The sequence below is a fragment of the Mus caroli genome, unplaced genomic scaffold (genome assembly GCF_978045245.1).
Source record: "Mus caroli unplaced genomic scaffold, Mus_caroli_1 scaffold_11, whole genome shotgun sequence".
Classification (NCBI taxonomy): Eukaryota; Metazoa; Chordata; class Mammalia; order Rodentia; family Muridae; genus Mus; species Mus caroli.
In genome coordinates, this window is record NW_028227266.1 from 105,375,044 (window position 1) to 105,393,851 (window position 18,808).

Below are 18,808 nucleotides of genomic sequence, written 5' to 3' on the forward strand. Positions count from 1 at the left end.
CAGACACATACCAACCACCGAGACCTTTACTGAGGACCAGAGACACAGCATCTCTTCCTGTCAGCCCTCAGTGGTCAATGATCTCAATATGGAACTGCAGGTGAGTGGTGGTGATCACACAGTGACCCCGCAGGAGCGAGCATGCCTGGCAGTTGTGGTATTTCCAGTGGCCCTGGATGGTGTAGATAGCACTGAGGACCTGGCAGTAGCGCCAGTGGATACGCCACATCCGAACCAGAGACTGGAGCGTCACCACCGCTCTCTCCACGTTTGAGAAATCGATCAATGCTTTCCTCCGTTTCTTCTCCAGGATCCTTCTGAGCGTCAGCCGCCACCAGCGCTGAATGACCCAGGCTCTGAGGGCTGCGTGCAGCAGCGCCCTGCGCACCAGGGTCCCACGCCACCAGGCCTGCACCTGAATGGCTGCTTTTTTCTTGTTTTTCACTATTTTTTTCTAGACAGAGATAAGAGAGATTGCTTAGAGACCTTGCTACAAACTTCCTGGAAGGATCTTCCTGGAAGGGCTCTGGGTTGTCTCTTAACATTGGATCTTCCTTAGAGAGTTCAGGGATCTAATAGAATCCTAAACAGGATCCAGGAGACCTGGTAGGGACCCTTTCCTGCCATTGTGGACACACTATCTCCCTCTCAGTGGCACAGTCCCTCTTTCTCATCCTATGTATTCTAGGCTGGCCTTGATCTCCTTAAATTTCTGTTCATCCTGCCTCTATCTCCCACGGCTAGTATTAGAGGGTTATATCTGCACCCTTGGCTCATAGCATCCCTCTCTTGCCTACCTCACTGCTGCCTAGATCCAGGGAAAACTGGAGTCACCAGAAGGGCGGGGAGGAGAGCAGCATTGGTAGTCTTTGAGTCTTTAGGGCTCACTAGTTTGGGAACGTTAGCTCTTTTAATACTTTTGCCTGGCTTTTCTTGCTGACCCATGTCCCAGAACACACCATCTGACTGTTCCCTGCAATAATCATGAATTTTGATATGTGATAGGGTTTGCAGTGCTTCCTGCATATTCTACAACCAATCCTCCTGTAGTTAGGAGATTCTGCTTAATTCATAGAAGATTCTGCTTAATTCATAGAAGATTCTGCTTAATTCAGAGCAGTCATATCCTTAGCTTCTAGCCCCAAACAGGTTCTGACCAGTTTTCCTCTTTCCAGTCTCTATGTCAGAGTCAGACTCAGATCCAAGAGTCTAGGCTGAGAAGGAGACATCGAGGAATGAGCAAATAGTACCTTGATTCTTGGTTATTTTAGACTGAGATGTATATATGCAGAATCCCATGCCTGTTGAGCTTTGGTCTGTCGCTGTGCATTGTAATGTTAAGTGTGGGCCTCAAGACCTGGTTGCCCCAGAGACAAGAGAGTCTGCAAGTTAGACCCAAGTGACACTGTGTGACCTTGTCCCCAAGTTATTTCGGAAGAAAGATGCCTACAGCCTCTAGCTGGATCGAATTGAGATTGGTGTTCCAAGCCTTGGGGTCAGAGGAGACCATAAGGAGAAAGGGAAGGTGGAGAGAGGAGGAAGCCACCATGGGTTAGGAGTCAAGAACGCATGGCCACGAGGCTGGCTATTGGGAGTTAAGAGCAGCCCAGATGAAGCATAATAAGTAATAACTTGGGGTTATTGATGGGAAAGCAGGTTACTAACACAGAGGGTAGATATCTGCCCAGCTCTAGTGCTGATTAAGGTTTATTGTATGTCTTTTTCTGGGGACTGAATGACCAAGTGCAGTATAGAAGCCTTGGATTGAGATGAAATATTTTCTACAACCCTCACCCCCAGGCCATGCAAGTGGTTTGCGGTTCTCGTCACTGTATGGTAATTCCACCCACGACCACAGCTATAGGCTGTGTATAGGTATCCACTCTCTTACCTTTAGGGTATGCTTCCTTTGAATAATTTCATCTTCATCTTCACTAACTAAACTGGTCTTGGACTGTCACCAAAATGAAATGAGAAATCCATGCATGAGTAAAATGATTCTTTTCTATGGAGCTGTACAAAGCCACCCATGGCTTTAGAGTCCCCTCTTTTCCCTAGACCAGGATGATACCCACCCACACCCCTACTCTAACCATCAGCTAGATCTGGTTATGTCTCTTATACAGAATGTAAGCACTATAGCCAACCTGCAGCGTTTTGGGCTCCCAAGGTCTGGAATGAGTGATTGAGAGAGGGGAAACATAATTTACAATGGCTTTGTTATGTAGGATTCAGATATCTGCCTCAGACCCTTCTCTCTCTACTTTTTAAAAAAAAGATTTATTTATTTATTTTATGTATGTGAGCACACTGTCACTGTCTTCAGGCACACAAGAAGAGGGCATCAGACCCCATTACAAATGGTTGTGAGCCACCATGTGATTGCTGGGATTTGAACTCAGGACCTTCGGAAGTCGGCGCTCTTAACCGCTGAGCCATCTTCCCAGCCCATCTACTTTTAATATAACATATGTCCTACTGACCTTCCTCTCTTAAGGTCTGTCTCCAAGTGGCCTCTTTCTCACCTCTACAGGCATTCCAATGGAAAAAAAAAAAAAGCACAAATCTAAACATTCAAAGCTAGGTTCTTCGAATATAAGATAGCATGCATTTGTCATTTTGAGCCTGGGTTACTTCACTCAATAGAATACTTTCTAGTTCCATCCATCTACCCAGGGGTATTATAATTTTGTTTTTTTTTTTTTTAACCCTTGAATAAAATTCAGTTCTGCTTATGTCCCGCATTCTCATTATCCATCATCAACTGGTAGACATCTAGGCTGACCGGTTCCTATGTGAGTATTGATGAACACGGATGTACAGGTTATTTCTGTAGGCAGAACTAGAGGCTTCAGTTCTACTGGCTGTCTTTCATAATGCTCAGAGGTTGTATGCCTTTGAAAAGTATTCAACAGTCCTACCCAGCTGTGAACCCTGCAAGCTACGAGAACAACTGATCTGACGAGATATAGACATTGGTACAATGATGCCACAAATATTATTGGCATAACTAACCACTTTCAAGATGGATTTTAAGCGCATCCTGCAAGACGGAACCCATGTTTGGCATTAACTTGGCCAAGAGCCCAGGGCAGGCTAGGTCCTAGGTCCTAGGGGAGAGCCTAGTAATATTATTCTGCTAACTGGTCATAGTAACAAACATCCCCATACATTAGTGAACCTCTCAACTCTTCTTAAAAATGCTTCCTTTTACAGTAGATGCAGATTAATACAGAGACCCAGAACCCACGGAGAAGGCCATTAAAGACCTACCAAAAATAGGCACCAAAATCCAATCTGAGCCGGGCGTGGTGGCGCACGCCTTTAATCCCAGCACTTGGGAGGCAGAGGCAGGCGGATTTCTGAGTTCGAGGCCAGCCTGGTCTACAAAGTGAGTTCCAGGACAGCCAGGGCTATACAGAGAAACCCTGTCTCGAAAAACCAAAAAAAAAAAAAAAAAAAAAAAAAATCCAATCTGAATCTTTTATAAAATTCAGAAATTCAGATGCTACTTATTAAAAATCCCATCCCAAAAGATAAGAATTTCCATCAAGAATGTTATGGGTGACTGACCAGGGCAGCTGGAAGAAAGACACCCAAGCACCTGCCTTGGGGGGTGGGGCGCTGTGATGGATGGTTATGTGATGGGGAGATGGGAAAGACGGCATATAATGGGGAGAGATAGAAGACAAAGAGAAGCCACGGGGTTCATGCACTGTGGAGATTGGTGGAACTGGAGACTTGACGGTGGTGAGGAACAGGCAGATACGGGGAGGCCACGGGGAGGTCCTGGCCCAGGCTGCTACCAAGGCCATGCCTGGATCAGTGGTCTTGTTGTAGCTGGATCTCTGTCAATGTCTATTGTCCAAGTGATCACCAAAGACCAAAGGATATCCATGGTCTGGGCTGCTATGGAGACCATGTGGTGTCTGAAGGCTGTGTGCTGCCACAGGGGCCCATGCTGATCTGAGTGGCCTATGCTGCCACCTGAGGCTATGGGGACATAAGGGCCCATTCTGCAGCCAGGGGCCATGTCTGGGTCTGCTGTCTTATGGCACTCAGGGTTTGTGGTGACATCACAGGCCCATGTTACCACCAAAGGCCATGCAGATGTACCTGGTCTGGACTGCTGCCCACACTGTGCTAAGCTGGTCCCATTCTTCCCCAGCCACCACACTCAGAACTGGCACCACCCTTTATCTGGGGAAGCACAGTAGAGCTGATCCAGATATGAGGGAGTGGTTGAGCCAGTCTTGAAGGCATGAGTGAGGGAGAGCTGTTTCTGCTTCTAGTTTATGGTGGGGTGGCTTGGGCAAGGGAAGGATATCTTCCCCACTTTGTACATCACTGCTTGCGGCAGGTGGGAGAGCTGACCCTGAGGTCACGAAAGCAGGAGAGCTGGCCCTGCCCCTCACCTGGGCAGGAGAGTAAAACTGACCCTAGTGGTGAAGGCAAGGGTGAGCTGGCCTGAGGGTGTGAGAGCAGGAGAGCCGACCTTGCCCCTTGCTAGCTGTGGCATTGGGTGAGCTAGCCAGCGAATAGCTCCCTCCCCCTGGTGGTGCAGGCACAGGAGAGTTGGTGGGCTGACTAGCTAGCTCAGTTACCTCCCAGGCCCAGATCCAGGGTTTTGAGTTGGTCCACCCCAACAGCTACCCCATTTATAATCTGCTGGAGGAATGGGTCCAGTCTTTCAGATCCAAAGCTGCAGGATCTCTATGACACAGGGCAGCAGCAGGATATTCCAAGAGGAGTCCCCGTGTGGATCCAGTATTGATAACGTAACAGAAACCTGAGGCCTCAAAACAAACTAATGACTCACTGCAAGGAACACTTGTAAGTAAAGATGTGTGGACAAAAGGCTACACTGTGGGACAGATCGTGCACACTGCTTCCACTCCAAGATGTGTGTTGTGTGTGTTTAAAATTCTATCTTGATTTTTGTGGGGGAGGTTGCAAGGGTGGAGGGCAGATGGGGATATGACTGGGATTGACATACATGATGTGAACCTTCACACAGAATCAATAAAAAGTTAAATAGAAAGAATTTCATGAGGACAGGCTTGGTGGCAGACATCTGTAAGGCCAGCACTTCAGTATTTCTTGCTAGAATTATGCGTGCATTCTGTTGTGTCTGGATTCTTTCACTTACTGAATGTTTTCACAATTTATCCCTGTTGCAGTATGTGTCAGTCCTTGATGTTTTTACTGCTAAGTAATAGTCCACTGCATGGACATACCACATTCTACTTAAATGTCCACCCTTTCATGGGCATCTGTGCTATTTGATTTCATCTTTGGGCGATTATGAATAATGTATCTATAAATACCCGGATACAAGTTTTCTGTGAGCATCTTTCGTTTTGCTGTATAGGGATTGAACATCTGCCTCATGGTTAACTTTGTTTAGTCATTGAAGAGCAGAGGCACTTTTTTCCCCCATAGGGATCAGCCATTTAAATTTTCTGCTGGTGTCTATGTAAGTTCTTACTCATTCATATTTTTTATTACTACTTGTTATTAATTATCCTACTGGATGCGTAGGGGTATCATCTTCAAGTTTTCAGTTTTTCTTTTTACTATACTTTTTTTAAGACTATCTGGAGGGGGAGGAATGGATCTAGGAGGAGTTAGGGGAAGGAGGGGGTGAATACAACTGAAAAATGTATAAAATTCTCACAGAATTAGTAAAAAATATTATATTTAAAAACATTTCTCTCTTCCATCCCATAACTCTCTTTCTTGTTCCCTCCAGACATATAAATATACATGTAAGTATAGATAAAGGCACATATTATTTTTAAAGATTTATTTATTTATTTATTTTAATGAATACACTGTAGCTGTCTTCAGACACACCAGAAGAGGGCATCAGAGAAGAAGCCACCATGTGGTTGCTGGGAATTGAACTCATGACCTCTGGAAGAACAGTCAGTGCTCTTAACCACTGAGGCATCTCTCCAGCCCCCTACATAATTTTTTTAAACTTAAATGTTCTTATTTATTATTTGGGAATTTCATATATTACATTCCAATCACATTCACTTCCTGGTCCTCTCAGGTCCAGCTTCTGCCACTGTGACATCCTCCGAAACAACAACAACGAGAAACAACAACAATAATAAAAACCCAAGTTCAACTTGTGTTGCTCATGGGAGCACGCTCAAACTTCCAGTGGCCAGCCCCTTGAAGGTGACTGAAGAGTTCTTTCTCTACCACACCCCCACAAGACGCCATCAACTGTGAAGAGCTACACTTCAGCATCCCTATCACAGTTTTTAAGAGTTCTCTTCAATGGCTTCCTGTCTACATTGTTTCTTTTTGGGGCTGTGGAGAGAAAGGTTGTATCAGAAGCCTTCTATGTCCTTCATTCTCCACTGTGAGCCTGCGTCATCAATGTCAGCAGAAGCAGCTGTCTGGCCTGTCAGTCAGTGGCAGCACAAACTGCGGACTTCCACGTGGTTTCTGGCTATAGCATGCACCATGGACATGTGGCTACACAGTCCACAGACATCCCTGTGAACTTCGGTGGTAACATGGGTACTGGACATCAGTGCCACCCCCAGGCCCAGCATGAATTGTGGGCATCAACACGGCCTCGCCTCGGGTGGCAGCACAGGCCACACAAATCAACACAGTGCTCAGCAGTAGCACAGACCATCGACAGCAGCCTGGCCTCTAACAGGGACACAGACCACAGACCACAGCCTCTGACATCAACATGGACCACAGACATCAACAATGGCTACTCCTGCAGCAAGGCTCATGTATATTTAAACCTAGGTTCTGTATGAATATAAGAGAAGATGTATTTAATTTTTTTTTTTTTTTGAGACAAGTTCTCATTAAATAGCCCTGGCAGTCCTGGAACTATCTGGGTAGACCGGACTTGCCTCAAACTCAGAAGAGAGCCACCTGCATCTGCCCACTAAGTGCTGAGATTCAAGACACATACAACCACATCTTTTTTAACCATATATATATATATATATATATATATATATATATTTAACGTTTTTTTTTTTTTTTTTTTTTTTGAGACAGGGTTTCTCTGTGTAGCCCAGGCTGTCCTGGCACTCACTTTGTAGACCAGGCTGGCCTCGAACTCAGAAATCCGCCTGCCTCTGCTTCCCAAGTGCTGGGATTAAAGGCGTGTGCCACCACGCCCGGCATATTTAACGTTTTTGAGATTAATAATGTTCAATATATTTTGTGTGCTTATTGCCCATTTGTGTCTTTGGAGAACTTCCAGTTTTTATATCTTTTACATATTTTAATTTATTTTTTAGATTTTGGAGGGGATTAAAAGAACTTAAAAATACAGTAACGTAGGGCTAATGAGCAGGCTAAGTGGGTAGAGAGGCACTTGCATACAAGGGTAATAATCTGCACTTCATCCTGTTATCCACAAGGTGTCAGGAGAGAGCTGATTCCCCAGCTCTGCCCACAAGGGGGCAGGCTTTCTGTGGGCACCTCACACACACCCACAGCACCGCCTCACGCAAGCCTCAAATAATAAATGAATAAAACTTAAATTGCAGTTTAAAAATACAGTATAAAAGACAAATAGCAATACAGAAGCCTTAAGAATCCATTCTGTCCAATAGTCCCATAGATATTTCGAAGGAAAAAAAAACACATTAAAAAAAATAGCAGTTCCATCAGCGTCTAGAAAGCAGGCTTTAGAACAAGAACTACAAAGCTATTTTAAATAAGAGTCGTCCTAGCCAGATGCTGGGTCAGTCGCCTTTAATCCCAGCACTAGGGAGACAGAGACAGGCAAATGTGTGAGTTTCAAGGCCAGCGTGGTCTATACAGTGAATTCAGGATATCCAGAACTGTATAGAGAAAGTCTGTCTAAAAATACAATAACAACAAAAAGCATTCCTATTCCATAGGGATCGTTGCGTTACTCTTGTCTCCGGGCACGTCTTGATTTACTGCGCATGCTCTGTTTTCTTCCACTATGCCACCGGGTCAGACAGAGCAGGGGTTTCACAACACCCCGTTTTTTGTTTTTCTTTTTTCTTCTTCTTCTTCTTTTTTTTTTTTTTAGATTTTTTTATTATTATAAATAAGTACACTGTAGCTGTCTTCAGACACACTGGGAGAGGGCATCAGATCTCATTACAGATGGTCATGAGCCGTATGTGGTTACTGGGATTTGAACTCAGGACCTTTGGAAGAGCAGTCAGTGCTTCCTGCTGAGCCATCTCGCCAGCCCAACACCTGGATTTTTAATTAAAAATTTTAAATTCCTCAGGGACTGGAGAGATGGCTCAGTAACCACTGACTGCTCTTCCAGAGGACCTGACTTGGTTCCTAGCACCCACACGACAACTTACAACTGTCTGTAACTCTAAGATCTGACACCCTCCCAGACACACGTGCAGGCAAAACACCAATGCACATAGAACAAAACTAAACCATAAAATGTATCTCATTTCCCTTATATGCACACAGAAGCTAGACTTAAAAATATGTATGTGTGTACATCTGTATGCATGTGTGTATATATGTGGAGGGGTCACGAAGCATGAAAGGGAGTCATGAGCAGGAGGAAGTGTCTATTGTATGTTATACTAACATGTAAATGAATACAATACACACCATTTTATTCTCAATGACAAATAAAGCATATGTATGTATGTATGTATGTATGTATTTCGAGAAAGGGTCTATCTACATAGCCCTGGATGGCCTGAAACACACTTATGTAGACCAGGCTGGCCTTGAGTTCAAAGAGCTCTCTCTATCTTGCCTCTGCATCCTAAGTGCTGGGATTAAAGCAAATACAATTTTTTGCTTACATGTTTAGTCCCTTTTAAAGCCACTGAGTCAGGGACCCCAGTAGTCCACGGGCCCTTCCATTATTTTTATTTTTAATTTGTGCCTTTAAAAATATTAAATTAAAAAATCTAGTCATGTACTGCAGAATATCTTCTCCTTTTCTTTTTTCCCTCCAACCCTTCCTGTGTTCCTTGTATGCATGTTTTGTTTTGTTTTGTTTTTTGTTGGCTAAGCACTTAGCCCTGGATAACCAATTAGGGAGTTTATCCCCGAGGAAGACTGATTTTTTTTTCCTCTTTGTCATTAACTGTCTGTAGCTTTTTATCTGGTTGTGGACCTTGTGAGATTTCCTTTAAAGTCACAGTAGTCTGGGGGCAGGGGAGAGGAGGCAGAGACAGCAAGAACAGTTGAGGCAGAAAAGGGGGAGGGAAAAGAGGAAGAAATGAGTTCTGCCGCAAGGCTGAACTTCAGACTGTCATTCTCAGTGTGGGAAGGTGTCATTCACAAAGTTCGCGAGGGATTTAGTCTATGAAGGTCCTCCTGGACATCAGACTCCTCCATCCCATCAGAGGCTAGCTCGTGGCAGTCCTCCAGGGTGCTTCCACATAGATGCACAGCATGCACACAGTGGTACTCACAAGAAAGTGAATGAGGTGCCCAGTGCCCAGTTAACCTTCTTTGGTGAGATCTGCTCCATACGCATTTGCCAAGTGGATGACCTGATCCTTATGGTTTGTTTGGAAGTGTCTAAAAACAGATCTTCTATGGTCATTGTCTTGGTTACTGTTCTTTTGCTGAGAAGAGATGCCAAGGCCACCATAACTCTTATAAAAGAAAGCATTTAATTGGAGGTTTGTTTACAGTGTCAGAAGTTTAGTCCATTATCATCATGGCGGGGAGCATGGTGGTACAACAGGCAGACACATTGCCGGAGAAATTGAAAGTTCTACATTTGGATTCTCAGGTAGCAGGAAGAGGGATGTTGGGCCTGGCATGGGCTTTTGAAACCTTAAAGCCCACCCCCAGTAACACGCTTCCTCCAATGAGGCCACACCTACCCCAACAGGGCCACACCCCCTAATCCTTTCAAGTAGTGCCACTCTCTGAGCATTCAAATGCTTGAGCCCGAGGAGGCCATTCTTATTCAAACAGCATAATCATCTTTCATAATTTGGTTCTCTGAAACACTTGAGCATCAGTGTGCTAAAGGTCACCTTTTGCTAAGGTCACCTTGCCCGGCAGCCTCTCCCGAAAGATGCGGGATGCAATCCCAGCCGTCCTGGTCAAGGCCCTCCAGGAGCTAGTGTTCATGGCTGGAGTTTGTCTGGTGGGCCTGAAAGGGAGGGTCCAGGCCCCGCCACACTGCTGCCAGGGCCAAGCTGCTTCCTTAGCCTTGACTCAGAAGCTCCAGTCAGGCGCCTCAGAATTTTATTTTATATAGTAGACACGAGTTGATCTGACCTATGTACATGAAACATTTTCTTTCATTCTGTGGGCAGACTGTCTGACAGTGTGAGACACACAGCATGAAAGACCTGAGTTTGGATCTCTGCCATCTACATAAAACATCGCAGTGAGGTGGCGCACACCTGTAATACTGGCCCGGGGGCGGGGAGGGGGGTGCAAAGCCAGGAGGCTGCCATGCCACGTGCATGCGAGAGATGCTGTCCCTTCTAGATACTTATGTCCCCCGGGTATGTCCTCTCGAACATGCTTCTGGGTCACATGGTAGTTCTATTTTTATTATTTTTTTAAAAGGCTCTTCCATATTGTTTCCCATATGGCCGTCCCGATTTCTCTCGACACCCGTACCCACACTTTCTGTCCCTCGTCTTTTGGATGATCACCATCTGAACAGATGTCAGGTGATGATGGCTCATTGTGATTTTGGTCTCTAGTTCCCAGACGGCTAGTGACGCTGACTACCTCTCCATGTACCTGTTGGCCAGCTATGTTTTCTTTGGAAGAAATGTCTTTTTTTTTTTGCCCACTATTTAACTACCCCCCCCACTCTGCGCCCCCCCCCCCCCCGATTTTTAAGACCAGGAACTTCTTCATTCACAGCGTCTTTACCCTGCTCAGAGTCTCTTGTGTTTCTGTATGCATTTTAGTTGGGATCTTTTTTTAAATGCTTAGAACATTCCCATTATATTTTGAAATGTTGAATTTTTTTTTTAAAAAAACTTCTCATTTTTAGAAATATTGTATTAAGGGCGAAATGTCACTTCAGGAACTTGAGAAGGAATTCTAATATTGGATAAAGCTTTAAAAAAACAGAGAGAGGTGTAATAAAAAAGGCTCACAAAGCAGCTAAAATGTTCTCCCCACAGTTTATAAAGAAAGTGATGTTATTAAATATGGAGCAATTGAGTTTCTTGGGACCATTACAGACAAAAGTTTTTGAGAATCTATGGAGGGTTTGCTGGGATCATAATTAGGCTAACATGCTCTTGTGTGTAGCCTGCAGCCTGACCGAAATATGAACGGTGAACACCGTGAGTCCATTTGAAAGGTCTGCCACAGGGTCGTGTCTGGAAGTCTTGTTAGGGAGCTGATAGAGCTCTTTTCAAAGTCTGTGGCATCTTTAGTCAGTGGGTCTTAGCTGGAGGAAGTAGGTCGGTCTGGGGATGCCTTAGACGGACTTAGCCTGGCTCATGATGAGTCCTGTTGGTTTTTGCATCCTGATCTGCACGGTGGTGGCAGCTTCTACCACACAGTCCCCTGCCAGGAACTGAGCTGCCCTGCCATGCCTTCTCAGCCATGATATACTAAAATGGTAAAACCTAAAAATAAACCCTAAAATAGGATCTCTCTGTGTAGCCCAGACTGGTCTTGAACTTATAATTGTCCTGCCTTGACCCCTGTAGTTCTAGGATTACAGGTGTGCAACACCACGCCTGACTTGACTTTTTTTTTTTAAAGTTTTCTGGAAAAAATAAACAGAGACCTAAGCTGTATGTCCAACTATCGCAATATAATATGTGTACTGAGAAGCAATTATTCAGTCTGGGACACAGCTAGGGTAGCCCAGCATTCAGCTTTGTCTATTTGATGGTCTAATTTGTCACCCAAGTGTCCCAGAGTGGCTAGAAAGCTACATAGCTCTTCTAGATCAATGCTACTGTCTTTGAACTTGGACCAAAACTCAATGCCATACTCAACAGCTACACTGAGGAAATAAGCTGCCACCATTTAATTGATATAGTGTCAACGTTCTTATTTTATATTTTGAGATAGACTGTCATGTAGCTGGGGGTGGCCTTAAACTCCCAATCTTCCTACTTTTACCTCCTATATGCTAAGATTACAGGCATGTGTCACCATATCTGGCTCAATGCTTATTTATTTACTTTATCATGATCGTTGTCATCATCATCATTATTTTGAGCCAGGATCTCTCTATGTAGCCCTGAATGTCCTGGAATTCGTTATGTAGACCAGGCTGACCTCAGAGTCACAGAGATCTTCCTTGCCTCTGCCTTCCAACTGCTGGGATTAGAGGTGTGCACGACTATACCCAGCTCTATATTTAATTCTTTTATTTAATTCTATACTGAATACTTTTTAGGGAGTGGAAAACTATTTTAACAAACTATTAGCAGTACAAAATATTTATAACATAAAGTGTACATTTCTAGCATACAATAGTATAGCTTTATATCTACAACAATGTGCATTTTACCTATAGAAAAAAATGTCCCTTTCTGGGTATGCTTTGTGCATGAAACATAAAGGTAAGGTCTTGGATTTTCCTGTCTGGATCAGTTTTTCTCCAGTCTCCAGGCTGTGTCAGAAAATGCACAGAATGCCAGAGATACTAGCATCACATCTGAATTTTCTTTGAAGGTAGCCATAACATAGCCGGCTCACTCTTGGGGCTTGGGAGACAACTCTGTAAACATTTGCCTCACAAGTATGAGGACCTGGTCTCCCATAAATAAAAGCCAGCTGTGGCGTGTGGTGGTGTGTGCCTGCAGTTCCAGTGATAACGAAACGGAGGCAGAGATCATGTGTGAACTCACCTGTACAAACACAGAAACAGACATGTGCAGATATGCATGCTTGTGTGTGTGTGTGCATGCACACAGACATACACAACACACACACAGACACACTGACACACACACACACACACACACGGGTATGGGGGGTACATCTGTAACTCCTGGTGCTGGAACAACAGAGACAGGTAGGCTTCTGGAACTCAGTGGCCAGTCTGTTTAGCCAATTCATGAGCTTCGAGTTTGAGAGACCCTATCTCAAAAATACTATGTGGAGCGATGAGGTTCCCTCTGCCTGCACACACACAAATAAAAATGCAGGCACATAAATGAACACGCCAATTCCTTACTTTACAAAAGGGAGTAGTGAGGTTGCTGCCTGGGGTTTATCATCCAGCAGGAGCAGTGAGCATGAGTCTGACTTGAACTTGGACCTTTCTGTTTCTAAAGTCTTCATAGCATGGCTATAACTGAAGTCAGAGTGTTTCTGTGTTGCAGTAAAATAGCATTTATACAGTCTTAAAGAGTATTATTATAGAGAAGCTAAATGGTAAAACTTATTCTTAGCCCTGAGTTTTCTGTGATCTCTGCTCCAACTTTTTGTTTTGTTTTTTAAGACATGGTTTCTCTGTATAGTCTTGGCCATCCCAGAACTCACTTGTAGAACAGACTGCACCCAACTCAGAGATCTGCCTGCCTCTGCCTTCGAGTGCTGGAGTTAAAGATGGACACCATCACTGCCCAGCTATGTTTCAAATTTTAAAAAAGTTTTAAAGGCTTGTTTCATTTTAAGTTCTGTATATATATATATATATATATATATATATATATATATATATATGTATGTATGTATGAATGCAGCTACAGAGGCCAGAAGAGAGTGGCAGAACTGGGGCAACAGAAGTTTCTGGGCATTGAAGGACATGGGCACTGGGTACCAGCTCCAGTCTTAAACACTGAGCCATCTCTGCAGCGCCTCCTGTTGTAATTTAAATAAAGCTAGTATATATTCATGACAACATTATTGTCATGTGATGCTGAGGACAGAATCCAGGCCACTCTGCCTCTGAACTGCCCCCTCCCCCCTTGTCCAGATGGCTTTAAAACAAAACAAAATTTGGTAGTGGTGGCTGTACCAGTGTATGTCTTAATTCCAGCACTTGAGAGGCAGAGGCAGATCTCTGAGTTCAAGGCCAGCCTGGTCTACAGAGTTTTCCAGGACAGCCAGGGCTACACACACACACACACACACACACACACACATGAACAGGACCTGTGAGTAAGTATATACACTAAGTTTTTTAGAGGCTGTGTTATTAAGAAAGAAACTTCCGGGGCTGAAGAGATGGCTTAGGGCACTGGCTACTCTTCCACAGAACCCGGGGTTCAATTCCCAGGTCTCACATGGTGACTCACAACCATCTGTAACTCTAGTTCCAATATATCTGGTGCCTTCTTCTGGCCTCCCCAGGCAGTGCATGTATGTTGTGCATAGACATATACACAGGTAACATACCCATACATAGAAAATAAAAAGTAATTTTAAAAAATCAAAAGAAGAAAAAAATTAGGTTTTCTTGCTTTAAAAAATGAACTTTTAAAGTTATGATAGAGAGTAATGGATTCTATTATGGTGTATTATGGCATTGTCTTTGTTTTTGTTTTCAGTGTGTATATGTGTGTGTCTTGTAGATTAGATGATAATTTGCAGAAATCTTGGCATTAAACTTGGGTTGTCAAGCTTGGCAACAAATGCCTTTACCCAGTGAACCATTTCCCTTGCAGAGGTATAGAGAGTTCTATTGGATCAATAATTAGAATATCAGCTTGGTCAGAAAGAGTATGAAAAGCGATGCAGCCAGGGCTCAGGGAAGATTCTGATAGCTCTAGGTCAACCAAAGCTCACAAAAATATGAAGAACTACCAAACCAATTCCCATATTGTCTTCATATGGACAAGGTATAAATCTGGGAAGGACTTAAAACTGACTGTCAGGAGAGGCAACCTCTTGGACCTTCAGTGTTCTGAAGTCGGTTTAACACGACAGGCAGTGGTTAGCTCTGTGCAGTTTTGTCTTTTCTCAGTACCTTAGAATCTTCTGCCTCCCAAGGCTTGTTTTCCGATTCTCTCCTGCTGCCCTCCACTCTGTCTACATCATGGAGAGTGTTTATCTTTGCTTTACCTGGAAGCGAGCATCTTAGGTACTTTTCTATTGCCACAACAAAACACCATGATCAAGAAACTTAGAAGAGAAAGCATTTAATTTGAGGGCTTACTGTTGCAGAGGGTTCGAGTCCATGATCATCAGGATGGGGAACATGGTAGCAGGCAGGCAGGCATGGTACTGGAGCACTGGGTGAGATCTTACATCTGATTCACAAGCGTGAGGCAGAGAAAGAGAACTAAGGGGAAACCTGAAACCTCAAAGCCCACCCCAGTGACACACCTCCTCCAACAAAGCCACACCTCCTTATCCTTCCCAAACAATTCCACCAGCTGGGAACTAGGCATTCAAATCTCTGAGGCTGTGGGAGCCAGTCTCATTCAAACCTCTATACTAAGTTTTAGAGTTCATAGCCTGGCCTCACTGCCAGTTTGCTGTCCCCACTTCCTGTTTGTGATGGAAGGTAAGATTTTTCAGCTTCTGGCTCCTGCCACTTGCTGTCATGCTCCCTCCATGCCATGATATACCCTTTCCCCTCTGGAACTATAAGCCCCAATAAACTCTTTCTTCCACAACTGACTTTGGGTCTTTTTGTTCTATCACAACAGAGATGTCAGCAACAGCGTCCATCCTTGGGATCTGATTCCATGACATTTTCACCATTCCAAACAAAGGAGCCTCCACCAACAAAAACCCTGTAACAGCCACTTCTTTCCTGCTGATGCCAGCAGCTACTAGTTTATTTATAGCTCTATAATTTGCCTCTCTTGGGCATTTTATATAAATTTTATATAACTCTGCAATATGTGGTTTTTTTGTCTTTCACGTAACATAATGTTTTCAAAGTTAACTTATGCCACAGAACTTCTGTTTCTCACATTTATTCTCTCCTCTTTCTGTGTGAGTGTGAGTGCATGTGCCACAGGGTATATATGGAGGTCAGATGACAACTTTTTTTTCTTTTTTAATGTTTTCTAAGAATTTTGTGCAGTGTATTTTGACCATACTACCTCAGTCCTCCCACATCTACCCTCCTTTTCCAACTAACTCAACCGTGTCCTTCTTCCCAGCATCCAGTACAATTTGTGCTGCCAGTGTGCCCTTGGATGTGTGACCTCCACTGGAGGGTAGTCACTTCACCAGTCTGTACCTTAAACTGTCTGTCTGACTGTCTCTGTGTTTCTGTCTCTGTCTCTCTGTGTCTGTCTGCCTCTCTCTTTTTTTCCCTCCCTCCCAACAGCTAACAATCACCAGTAGCTCTTTAGTTTGAGGTGGGACTTCATGCCTGCCTCCCCTCTGTATGCTGAAATCCTGTCTGATGCAGGTTTTGTACACACTGTCCCCACTGCTGTGACTTTCTATGTGCAGCTGCTCTGCTGTGCTCAGAAACACTGCTTACAGGCAAGTTATCCATCACCTTCAGGTCTTATCATCATTCTGCTCCCTCTACTCCAGTGAGCCCTGAGCCTTGGGAGGAGGGGCTTCTAAATAGGTGTCTTACTTAGGACTAAGCCTTTTTGTCTGTTTTTCTTTGCACCTTGACCAGCTGTGTGTCTGTCCATCTGTGTGTCTGTGTGTCCATCGACTGCAAAAGGAAGCCTCTCTGATGAGGGTTGAGAGATGCACTGCTCTAGGGGGTTTAACAAGCCATCAGGAGTCAGTTTAATAGTATGTCCATTTAGTAGCGTTATTAGTGGTAGGTCCTCCTGTCCCGCCTATGACTTGTCTAGCCATATGTTCATGGCCTACAGTAACGGTGCCAGGTATGGATTTTAACTTGTGAAGTGGGCCTTAAAATTTAGTAAGAAAGTGATTGGCTATTCACATGATAGGAATGCACTAGTGGACACCTCTCAACAGACCAGTCGTTGTTGTAGGTCACAGGGTGCACAGCCTGGCAAGACTGGTGGCTTCTCCTCTCTCCCTTCCAGTGCCATGAAAGTTAGAATGGGTGGCACTTCCATGTGAGCACCAGCTTGCTGTCTCTGCTCTATCACCCAGGACATGTGGCATCTTTTTTTTTTTTTTTTTGGTTTTTCGAGACAGGGTTTCTCTGTGTAGCCCTGGCTGTCCTGGCACTCACTTTGTAGACCAGGCTGGCCTCGAACTCAGAAATCCGCCTGCCTCTGCCTCCCGAGTGCTGGGATTAAAGGTGTGCGCCACCACGCCCGGCTGACATGTGGCATCTTTAGCAATAGGGTCTCATCACATTATGGAGGCAGCAAAGAACGTTAGCAATATCCTGTAATATTTTGGGGTCCACTTGACTTACTTGCCAACAGCATCAAAAGATATAACACATTCCCAGAACTGGGCTGTTGTTATCCTGTTGTGCCTAGTAGTGCATTTTGTCCTGTAATAGGGTAATTCTGCTTAAACTTATAGATGTATATGGGAGTGTCGTGTGTGTGTGTGTATGATGTATGTGTATATATTTTAGAAAGTTTCTCCATATGACTTTTCAAAGTGTCTTTAAGTGTTAGCTCTCCCTCCTGTCCTGCCTATGACTTGTCTAGCCATATGTTCATGGCCTCAGTAACGGTGCCAGGTATGGATTTTAACTTGTGAAGTGGGCCTTAAAATTCAGTAAGAAAGCGATTGGCTATTCACATGATAGGAATGCACTAGCGGACACCTCTCAACAGCCCAGTCATTGTTGTAGGTCACAGGGTGATCTCTTTCCTCTCCCTCTTCCTCCAGTATGCCTCCCAGAGAGCAACCTGTGGGAGTCAGTTTTCTCCCAATGTGTGGATTCTGGGTATGGAACTTAGGGTGTCAGGCTTGGAGGCAAGTGCCTTCACCCACTGAACCATATGCCCAGCTCACTCTCCACCTGCGGCGTTTGACAAGGTTTCACCACGTAGCAGTTTGTCTGTCTTCTGACTTGGGCACACTAGCGCACTGCCAGTCTTCAAGGAATTGATAAACTCTTTCTTCCCATCCAAAAGACTTTTAAGCTCATCTGGTGCAGGAATGAAGCAGGATAGAGAGCTAGGCTCATTAAAAGGTGGAGAGAGGGATCGTTAAGAGAAAAACTGTAACTACCGAGGGACAAGAACATGAATGTCACAGCTGAAAGGGAAACATTGGCTAGGTCTGCCTCTGAGGAGTTAGTTCTAATTAGACGTTAGAAAATATCTCTTAGTGCATAAGAATCATAAGGGCCAGACAGTATATGGGGCTAAATGAATGTTCAAACTATTTGCAAAAACCTGGCTGTATGGGCTGTAATATTCTGACCTCTCTCCTAGAAGAGAGAAGATGAGAAAACAAGGAATTGGAGGCTGTATTATTTCTGTGCTATGAGAAGGTGTTCATTAGTAATTATACCAAGTGCTTGGTAGTAGTCAGAGAAACTGCGTATCTCATATATTGCTTTAGAAATATGAAGTTCAGTCCGTTTTAAATTCCAACTTAAAAAAACACAAATGGTCCCAAGGTTGTATCATGGGATGCCTGGCTTTGCATAGATATAGACATCTTGGGCCTCATTTCTTGGTTTGGAGGTGCCAGGCCCTGTAGGGATGGAGAAGGTCTTCCCCTAAGGAAGCAAGGAGGTGTAGGGTCTGAACCCCTGGGGTGGGGGTGTCTCTGTGGCATGATAATCACTGAGACTCACAAAATTAGGTCAGGTGTTTATTTAGGCATTGGAGCCAACTCTTTGTGCTGCGGGCCTTTAGATGGATAGGATTTCAATGTGGAACTCTGGTTGCCTGGAAACAACTTCATATTGAACCTGCAAAATGTCATCGTTCTTGAAGGCAAAGCTGTTTTCGGCGGACTGGACCACACAGAGTGTGTTGCATATTTGATTGCATATCTGATTGAAGTATCGACGGCAATTCCACATGCGAAC

The 18,808-nt window shown here is 44.3% G+C and overlaps 1 protein-coding gene across 1 annotated transcript in view; it reads right to left on the bottom strand.

Annotated features, from left to right (window-relative positions):
* LOC115031944 (IQ domain-containing protein F2-like) overlaps positions 1-18,808 on the bottom strand; it is a 19,874-nt gene continuing 1,066 nt past the window's right edge. Inside the window, exons 3-4 of the mRNA XM_085828288.1 lie at positions 1,892-1,954; positions 1-454 (exon numbers count right to left, since the gene is read on the bottom strand). Coding sequence (XP_085684414.1) covers positions 68-454; positions 1,892-1,954 — 450 coding nt within the window. The 3' untranslated portion in view covers positions 1-67. The remainder of the gene's footprint in view (positions 455-1,891; positions 1,955-18,808) is intronic.